The sequence below is a fragment of the Manis pentadactyla genome, chromosome 1 (genome assembly GCF_030020395.1).
Source record: "Manis pentadactyla isolate mManPen7 chromosome 1, mManPen7.hap1, whole genome shotgun sequence".
NCBI lineage: Eukaryota > Metazoa > Chordata > Mammalia > Pholidota > Manidae > Manis > Manis pentadactyla.
Genome location: NC_080019.1, coordinates 11824490 through 11834038, shown reverse-complemented (window position 1 = coordinate 11834038; position 9549 = coordinate 11824490). Strand labels below are relative to the sequence as shown.

The window sequence follows — 9549 nt, the reverse complement described above, 5'->3', positions numbered from 1 at the left end:
ATTGTAAATCCTGTTCTGTTTAATATTATAATTCTGTTTACAAACTTAGTCAAATACACTTACATCTGCCCATTTTAAATTATAAGTCAGAGATCCATTTCACCTTTTAAATTGGAACCACTTAATGTGTTAGATTCTCTAATATGCCAGAACTATGTAAACATTACAAGGACCTTCAATAACAAACCTAACTGGATATTCTTACACTTAACCTTAAACACGAAGAGAACACTATGGCAACAGGAGACTCAGATGGGACTGTGTGCAGCCCCGTGTCTCCTGCGTTCAGTCCTTTCAGAATCTTCCAATCATACCTCCTGTTTGGGGTAAGATTCTACAGCACATACCTAACATGCTTCTCCAACTGTTTGGATTCATCTAGTTTATTTAATTCCTGATTTCTGTATCTGGCTACCAGCTGAGGCATCAAAACAATTCTCATGACTTTCTAAAGATGGAAAATCTTAATCTTGTAGTGTTTAGGAGCATGGGTGTGACAGTCAGGCTAGATCTGGATTTAAGTGAGTTCTAACTCTGCCCTTAGTAGCAGGGTGCCCTTGGCTAAACCTCAGTTTACCCCCTATGCGCAGGATAACAATCTCCATCCCAAAGGGCTGCTGTAAAGATTTAATGAGTGCAGTTTACATGGCAAGCTTTATGTAAATTGCAGTGATTTTCATTTTTGTAAGCCTTTACTTGGAGTTACTGGTGTGCTTTCAGCACCACTGACTCTAGATTTTACTGCTTCTGTGATGAACATGATCGTCTCTTTTCTTCTTCCTGTGGTTCTGACAGTCTTCTTTCATCTCAGTCTGTTGGCTTGTCCATTGTGACGGGGAAATCAGGCTTTCTTTGATTTCTTTGGGAATATAAAACAATTAACTGAAATTGTCTTCTCTTTTCTCAAGAGAATCTTCCAGTATACTCTTATCCTTCACCTTTTCTCTGCTATGCTCCTTTTCTTATTTTTTGCCATAGAAATTCTGCATATCCTCTGTGCTGCTTTTTGTTCTGAATGGGGCCTCTTCTGTTTGTCCCAAAGCCATTTGTCATTTGTCCCAAAGCAGCGTGGATTGATGTGCTCACAGCGGACCTGTCAGGACTTCAGAAGCTCCTTTCACCACCTGGCCAGAAAGGAGATTTGTGACTGGGCTCCCTGAGTTCCCTCTGCTCTTGGTTTTGCCTTTATTCTATGTGCTTTCTAGTCTTCAAAAACTATCTGCAGTTTTTGTAAATGTGATAGAATACCACCATCTCTTTTAAATACTCTGGGGAAAATGGCAAGAGAACAAAATACGTCTTGATTTTTCTCCATTTTTCTGTTCCCAGGCCTCTTCTCCAGCCCACCTTTCAGGTAGACTCTCCCCTGACTTTGCCCATATCCTGGAGCGCCCCTTCAGGCTGTCCCCCCCTCCACACACCACAGCGCCCCACTCTTTCTGCGATGCCTCCTCCGGGCAGCGCGGTGGCGCTGTGGCCCTGCGGAGGCCGGCAGTTCTGGGGCGCCCAAGGGCGCGCTGGTTTCGGGGTCCCTCCGAGAGGTGGCGGCGGGCTAACGCGGTGAGTGCGGCGTGCGGGCCCGAGGTCGGGTCGCCCGCTGCCGCCCGGCCCCGAACCCTCCGGCCTCTGGCTCCCGGGCCGCCGGCGCCACCCGCGCCCGTTGAGCGGCCCACGTAGAGCGCCGCAGCGCGTTCCCTGCAGCACCCGGCCCAGCAGACCCTCCTCGGCCACTCCGCTGGCTGCGCGGGGACCCTGACCGCCCCTCCCCGTCTCGGGGCCTGGCGCCTCACTTGTCAGGGGGGGAGACCGTGGCCGCAACGACCTGCGGGGTGCGGGTGGGCCGGGGTCTGTGCCCTGACCCCCGCCGTGTCCTCTGCCCGCAGGCTCTCCCACCTGTCACCCTGGCCCTTCTCTGCTTGGACGGCGTCTTCCTCTCCTCAGCCGAGAATGACTTCGTTCTCCGGGTCCAGGAGGAGCTGGACCGCTTCCTGCTGCAGAAGCAGCCATCAAAGTAAGCGGGAGGGAGGCGGCGGCGGCCGCTGCCCTGCTGCGGGGTCAGGGCGGGGCTCGCCCGGGGCCGCCCGTGCCGCCTCCCCAGTGGTGCACCCGAGGGCACTGGTTTGCAGCTGGCTCTGACCTTGGCCGTCCGTTTAAAATTCTGCTCTCTGGCCTCTCCCAGCTGCATCTTTCCCGGGTAATTTTGAGCATCACCCCAACACTGAAGGGGCCTAGCCCAGGAATGGGGATGAGACCAGTCGCGCTCTGTGATAACCTCTGTGCCCCTGCCTGTCACAGTTGGCTTGGGACCCGAGGGGTCAGAAGGAGCCGAGTGTACTGCTACCTTTAGACTGGGCGTGGTCCGGTGGGCGTGGCTCCCGCCCAGCACTCCTTTTGGTCTCTCCCCAGGGTACTTCTTTTCCCCCCACTTTCCAGTCGCCTTCGGTACCTGATCCATAGGACGGCCGAGAATTTTGATCTTCTGAGCAGCTTCTCTGTTGGGGAGGGCTGGAGGAGGAGGACCGTCATCTGCCACCTGGACATCAGGTGTGTATTCTACAGCCCTCGCGGCCCCGAGGTGTTCCTTGCAGGTGGTGGGTGAGCTGGCCCACCCCAGGAGGGTAGAGCTTGTCAGGAACCAGGGCTGGGAGCCCCCAGGCCGCTGCGTCTATCTCCAGGCTAACCTGCTTACAGTCAGTGATGCATTCTGCTTCCCTAGTGGAGCAGATGTGTATTTTTTGGAATTCAGTTAGCAAATTCAGCTATACACGTGGGGCCAAAAGAGAGGAGGGGAGCCATAGCAGTTTAAGCAGTGAGGGTGTCTGCCCAACATTCCTTTCACTGAGCTTGTTCCCTGAAGAGGCCGTGGAATATGGGAACCACAGCTGAGCCTTCGCTTGTCTGTGTTTCCAGGTACATCTCACAGGATCTTATCACAATGTCCATGATCCTAGTGTTTAAAGTGGTATATTTTTCTAGTAACATGGTTCCTAAATGCAAGTACTTACCTGCCCTGATGTGTAACCAGAGCTTCAGCGATCCTTCCGTTGGTTTATAACATTGGCAGGCGAGCTGGCAGCTTGGGGCTCGCTCAGGGATGGCATTCAGCCCCCACTGTGGTGCTTTCCTGAGGGTCGTCTGGCTTTGCTTTTTGGCTAAGGCCAATGTGAGAGTGTAATGCCGACCGGCAGGTAGCTCCAGTAACCCGTTCCTCAGGGCCCACACTGTTCCGATCGCCTCCTGCTCCTGCTCCAGGTCACCCAGTACAGACGGACTCTCGGCCACCTGCCGCCCTCCCGCCTCCCACTCTAGCAAGTACCGAGGTCCTCGGCCCACCTCAAACCAGGGAGCAGCTGCTGGCGTCCCAGGGGCGCGGGCCGGCCGGTGGCATCGTGGACGCAAACCGGACCAGGTGTTGTATGTTCCCCGGGTGCTGCGCAGGCAAGAAGAACGGGCGCCACCCCCTGCCCCAGGGCTCCAGGGAGACGCTCCAGCTGATAAGGTCCTGGAAGAAACTGGAGATGTTGGTGCCGGGGACCCCGACTCTGATCAGGAACTCCCTGTGTTAGTGACTCAGGCAACGGAGGACCTAATGGGCCCGGGCCAAGGTTGTGAAAATGAGCAGCTGCCGGACCCAGTTGACCCTGAGCCCCCAAGGCCTGAGAGCCACTCAGGGACAGGAGACAGGCTGGAGAAGGCCGCACAGCCTGGGGCCGGTCTGCAGCCGGGCCTGGAAGGAGGGGATGGGAGTGCGCTGGAGCAGAGCCTGGCAGCCGAGGAGGAGGAGGAGGGAGAGGTGGAAGAGGAGGGGCCTGGCAGCTGCTCCGAGGACGAGTACAGCGAGCTGCTGCAGGAGGTGATGAGGCTCTTAAGCCCGGAAAAGGGAGGGCGGAAATGAGGTGGGTGTAGTTGTGGGTGGCTGGGGACCAAGGGTCATGGTGCAAGGGGCGGGGGATGTGCTGGCCGAGCAGCGCTGGAGGTTGGGGGATAAGGGTCCCTTAGCAGAGGTTGGGGAGGAGCACAGGACCGACACAGCTGAGCTGTGGGAGGCCCAGGGTATGGCATCAGTGTGTGACTTTGCGACCCAGCTCAACCTAGGAGCTGTTTGACTGTGGGTCGGTCACTTTGCCTTTCTAAGTCTCAGTTTTCTCATCTGAAAGGAGATAATGATACATACTAGCCAAGGTCACACAGAGCGTGTATGTGGAATGCCTTCGCAAAGGACTGTGGATGTTGGTCATGATAGTTGTTCTGCCTGAAGCGCTGACAAGTCTCAGTTCCTTGGAACTGTGTCTGCCCCTGAGACTGGCTGTGATGTTCAGCTGGGAGGGTGGGCATCTTTTATTGCTGTTCTATAGATGAGGGATGACGTCCAGAAACATTTGCTTAATATCACATCATTGATAAGGGAAGGACAGATCCTAGACTTGCCCAGCTCTGCCTCTTACTCTGCAGCTTTAGGCAGAATTACTTCTTTGATTTGCAGGGTCCCCATCTGTAAACTGCGTATCTATATAGCTTTCAGGAGTCCGTGAAATATAATGTGGTCAGTCACCCACTGGGGACTCCTTGAAAGTCAGCTCCTTCCCCTAAAATGCACGCTTCTCCATCTTATAGCTCAGTCTCTGCCATCGTGCCGCCTTTTGCAGGCCCCTGCCAGGTGGGCCCCTGTCAGCAGCTCCCTGGTGCCCTCCTCCCTTCTGACCTAGAAGCCTCTCTGCATGTCCTTTTGAAAGCAGCTGTTTGGAGCCCTGGGAGTCAGAGCTCCCCTTGCTGAAGGGTCTGATCTCTCCCAGATCACAGACAACCTGACTGAGAAGGAGATTCAGGTAGAGAAGGTCCACGTGGACACAGCCTCCTTCACCGACTTGCTGCCTGGAGAGAAGGATTTTGCCCACGTGGTGGAGATCTATGACTTTGAGTCAGCACTCAAGACTGAGGACCTGCTGGCAGCATTTTCCGAGTTCCAGTGAGTGCTGGCAGGCTTCAGGGAGGCAGGGGGAGAGGGTGCTTCCCCCTGGGGAGGAGCTGGGACATCCCTTTGTTGTTGGGGACACTTGCCTGCCGCTCCCTGGTGCCCAGTGATCTAGAAGAAAGGCAGCAAGTGGCTGCAGTTGCTCTCCTGGGCATTGCAGCCTGCCGGTCGTGAGTGTGTGCAAGAGGACTTGCTGGTTATAGGCACATTCCAGAGACCCTAGACCTGGTCCTGCCCCCTGCACGCCCACAGGCCTGCCAGGACTGGTGGGGCCCTCCATCTAGATGCAGGGCACAGGCAGCCCACTGCCTCGCGTGCTCCACATCCCAGCCTCCCTGTCAGCCAACAGACAGGGCCGTCTCCATGTGGGAACTGTTTCTGGGTGAGGCGGGCCTGTGCTCGCAGTGGTGGGGTGGCGATGGGACCCAAAGGGATATATTGAGAGGGAAGACTTCTCCTGTTTTCCCAGGTTCCTTAGCTGCAACTCTGTCTTTTCTCCTTTTCTCTCTTTTTATGCTCATTTTCCTCTCTCATTCGCCTTCTCTTTTCCTATTTAGGCTTTTAAAAACCCCTTTCTTCGTGGCCCCTTTCTGACTGCTTCCCAGAGAGCCCTCTGTCCTTGTGACCTCAGTGGAGGAAGGCTCAAGGGGCAGCTTGGTGGGGCACAAGGGGCTCCTCTGCTCTGACCTCTGGGTGTGGCCTAACTGGGGCTGCCGGTGACGTCCTTGGCCAGTATGTCAGTGCCTGGAGAGGAGCCACAGGGCCAGAGCTGCTGTGGCCTCTCATGGGCCCCACACTCGGTGGCACTTTCCTGAGCACTTATCAGGAGCGGTGACATTGACAGGCTTCTTTTAGGTCCTGTCTCCCCACCACACTGATCCCTGTGCCTCCAGCCTGGGGCCCCACACCCTGGCCTGGCTCTAGCTGCCAGCAGGAGCCCCCCTTACCCTGGGCGCTCTGCTCCTCGAGACTTTGAGTCCTGGCTTCTCCGGTCTAGCCAGCAGGGACCCACCTGACCGGCGGGGGTGAGACCATGTGGTCTTCCCAGAAAGCCTGCGGCAAGCGGTGTCTCCTTCCTGGAGCAGAAGGGAACTAGAGCATTCGAGGCTTGGAGGTGTGATTCCTTTAGCAGAAAGGGTTTTTGCCCATTTGTTTTCATTACTGATCTCTCTCCTCTCCCACGGCACAGAGAGAAGGGGTTCAAGATTCAGTGGGTGGATGACACACACGCACTTGGCGTCTTTCCCTGCCTGGCCTCAGGTAAGGTGGCTTCCCAGTCGGCTCAGCCATTTCTCTGGTCACCTTCGAGAAGGGAAGGAGCATTGGTTTCCCTACAGGGAGGATCACCTGTGTCCAGGGAGAAGGCTAAGCTGAGCGAGGGGCCTGGCAGGGCCCACTCCCAGCCCGCCTCGTCTGAAAGTCCAGGGGAGCGGAGCGGGCTTGGGGCCGGGACATTCCCGCCTTCTCCTGTTCGCCTTAGGACAGGGCCTTCAGCTCAGAGGTTTCAGACTCAGGTGACCTGTACATGCCCCAGGCGAAGCCCAAGGGACTTCCATCTATTAAGTGAAAACATAAGAAAGTGCTGTTCTTCTAAGTCAAAGCATTCAAATACTGGCAACTTCGGGTGGTTCCAACAGACCCATTCTTACTGAGTTCTCATTACAGCCTTGAGAAATAGGGCCGAGTACCTCTATTTAGCAGATGGAGACTGGGGTTCCCAGAATGCCAGTGGTCCTGTTCAAGGTCACACAGCCTCTCAGCATCAAAGCTGGGCGCCAGCCTCCTGACTGTGACCTAGAGCTCGTCTCTCCCTCTTGGCCACTCCCCGAAGCTGCCCACCTTGGGGGTTACAAGGAGTAGCCCTCTGCTCCCCCTGTCTTGGCTTCTCAGAACCCTGGGCTTCTGAACACCAGAGCTGGGGGAGGCCACAGCTGGTGCGGGCCCAGTGCTCAGAAGACCCTGAGGATTCAGGGTAGGCAGTCGTGTTTAGGGAGCAGAGGGCCTGGGCTCAGGGGGGGCTGCAATCCCAGAGAGGGAGTCGACTGAAAAGGAGGCAGTGGGGGAGGCCCGGAGGCCTCTGGTGGGCCGGGAGGAGTGAGCGCTGGGCCAGGCGTGGCTGTGGCTGCCCTCTGGGCTCTGCCGGGCCTGTGCCACGGGCAGGTCACATCCTGGCCTCTGCTTCCTCAGCTGTGAAAGGGGGGGTTGCCCCTGTAGCCCTCCCTGCGCCCACGTGCTGTGTCTCTAAGTAGCCCGAGTTCTCTATGACCCAGCACAAGTCGGGCAGTGAGGGCACGTGCCCTCGAGGGGGTCTGAGTTGGGGAAAGGGCTGAGTTTGTTTTAAGCTCCTGGGCTTTAGTAAGTGGGACCCCACCTCTCCTAATGTCAGAATCATAGCCTTACTAGGGCGGCTTATGGGCCGTGGCTCCTGCACAGACCTTCCATCTGGGAGGGCAGGTGGCCCCCGTCCAGGCCTGTGGGGCTCAAGGTGAGCAGCTGGTGGTTCCCTCTTGCCCAGCCAGGGTGATGTCAGGCGGCCTGTCCCTGAGCTTTAAGTGGGGGCACAAAGCAGCTGCATCACTTTCGGGTGATGTGTATTCCTGGGCCCCACGGGGGCCTTGCCAGCAGGAGGGGATGGCTTCCATCTGTTTTCTTTCCATAGCTGCTGAAGCCCTGGCCAAGGATTTCTCAGTGCTCAAGATCCGTCCTCTCACGCAGGGAACCAAGCAGTCAAAGCTCAAAGCCTTGCAGAGGCCAAGTAAGAGAGCCAGTTGTGCTTGGATGGGAGGCTGTGCAGAGCATTTGGGCGAGGTGGGCGGGTGGGCCTGCCCTTTCCTCTGACCCCTGCCCTGCCCTTCCCTTCCCTCCTATTCATTCCCCCTGAGCTCTCTGCTTTAGGACCCCTGGGCACAATGCCAGTGGGGGGGCTCCTTCCATGTCCTGAGGGCCTGGGGGTGCCTAGGGAAGGAGGCGTATGGGAGCTGTCTGCCAGCTGCTCTGTCCCAGCCTGTCGTGTTCACGCCTCTTCTGGGTGTTGTTCAGGGGAAACCTCAGTCTTTTCTGTAGGGCTGCGGAAACCAAATTTTGCAGTGGGGTTAAAAGAGCTCTGGCTCTGGAGTCAGCCCTGGGTGTGGTCCTGGCTGTCACTTAAGGTGACCTGAATCAAGTCACCTAATGTGTGCGAGATGGTTTCTTTCTCTGTAAAATAAGCAGATGGTACAGAGTAGATTGGGTGTGAATACGGGAGCCTGCCCACCTGCTGGGGTGAGCGGCACACAGGGGGGCCAAACAAACAGTGGCTCCTCCCCTTTCCTCCTCCGCCTCTGGAAAGCACCGTGGTGCTTTCAGAGGCCAGTTTTCTCTGGCTGCAAAGCAGTGGCCAGCAAAACTGGCCCAGTAGAGGCCTGCTGAGGCCCTCCATGCTCTGGGATCATGTGGCCTTTGTCCCAGACTTCTTAGGAACAATAGGTATCCTGTCACGCCAAGAGCTCCAGGTCTCCCATCCTGACTTGATTTCCCTCCAAAAGGGCCCTACAAATACGAAATATGATAGGATCAACCACCTCACACACTCCTTTCCCATAGGGATGGAGAAAGGGGGTGCAGAGGGGCAGGATTAAGTCACCCCCCCGGGGACATGGAGCCCCAGGCAGGGCCCCCCTCACTAGCATCTGCCACGCTGTGGGCCCAGTAGGCCTTGGAGGCTGGCTAAGGTGGCCTCCAGGGCTGCTGTGTCCCTGGAAGGAGGAGCAGCCATAGTCTTGAGTCCCCGCCCCATGGGACTTTCCTTTTAGAGCTCCTGCGTCTGGTGAAGGAGAGACCGCAGACAAACACAGCAGTGGCCCGGAGGCTGGTGGCCCAGGCCCTGGGGCTCCAGCACAGAAAGAAAGAGCGGCCTACCTCGGAGGCGCCTACCTCCCTGAGGCCCTGAGAGGCCCAGCAAGCCTGGATTGGCAGCCCCAGAGCTCAGCTGCTGTCCCAACAGCCCAGGCTTTCACGGACACCAGGACAGCCCTGCGCTAGCATTGGAGGGTCACCATGGGGCGTGGTGGGCTATAGATTGGTCTGGTTTCACCTGCTAAGAAAAAATAAAAACTTAGAAGTTGTTATGTGATTGCCTCAAAATGTGGTCTGCCATGAGACACTAGGGGGTCCTGTTCACCTCCCATTTTTGACCTGGGGCTGTGAAGACAGCAGTCACTCAAGCCGAGTGTGGAAGATCCCAGCTGCGCCTCAAAGGCATTTCTGCAGAGAGCCTGCCCAGTGTAGGAGGGTCGGTCGCATCTGCTGTGTGACATCTGCGCAGTCTCCCTCTAACAAGTCCGGTATCTGGTGCTGAGGGCCCCCACCCTTTGGACTGGTTACCCGTTGGTGTGGTCACAAAAGGGATCCTTGCAGAAATGAACATGAACCAAGCCGAGAGGTGAGATCTGGAATGCCCACTGAGTCGGCCTCCCTCACAGAGGCAGGTCCAAGGGCCTCGCGGAGACAAGGTCTCGGGTCAGTCGCTGTTCTTCTGGTTCAGGTTCGGGTAGAGTCAGCACCGAGGGGCCACCTGGCTCTGGGAGGTCTCTTGGACC

At 56.6% G+C, this 9549-nt stretch overlaps 1 protein-coding gene across 1 annotated transcript; it reads left to right on the top strand.

Annotated features, from left to right (window-relative positions):
* Positions 1 to 203: 203 nt before the first annotated feature.
* On the top strand, positions 204 to 9078 carry R3HCC1 (R3H domain and coiled-coil containing 1). Its single transcript, XM_036888860.2, has 8 exons — positions 204 to 326; positions 1884 to 2011; positions 2407 to 2544; positions 3253 to 3853; positions 4794 to 4966; positions 6162 to 6232; positions 7632 to 7727; positions 8764 to 9078. The coding sequence occupies exons 1-8, from the start codon at positions 234 to 236 to the stop codon at positions 8898 to 8900; spliced, it is 1437 nt and encodes a 478-aa protein (XP_036744755.2). The 5' UTR covers positions 204 to 233; the 3' UTR covers positions 8901 to 9078.
* The last annotated feature ends 471 nt before the right edge of the window (positions 9079 to 9549 follow it).

Bases quoted from the DNA above. Each gene is read 5' to 3' on its own strand.
- R3HCC1 (XM_036888860.2), top strand. From the start codon at position 234: ATGGCAACAGGAGACTCAGATGGGACTGTGTGCAGCCCCGTGTCTCCT. The intron at 6,233-7,631 runs GTAAGGTGGCTT...TTCTTTCCATAG, and splicing joins CTTTCCCTGCCTGGCCTCAG to CTGCTGAAGCCCTGGCCAAG. The intron at 7,728-8,763 runs GTAAGAGAGCCA...CTTTCCTTTTAG, and splicing joins CAAAGCCTTGCAGAGGCCAA to AGCTCCTGCGTCTGGTGAAG.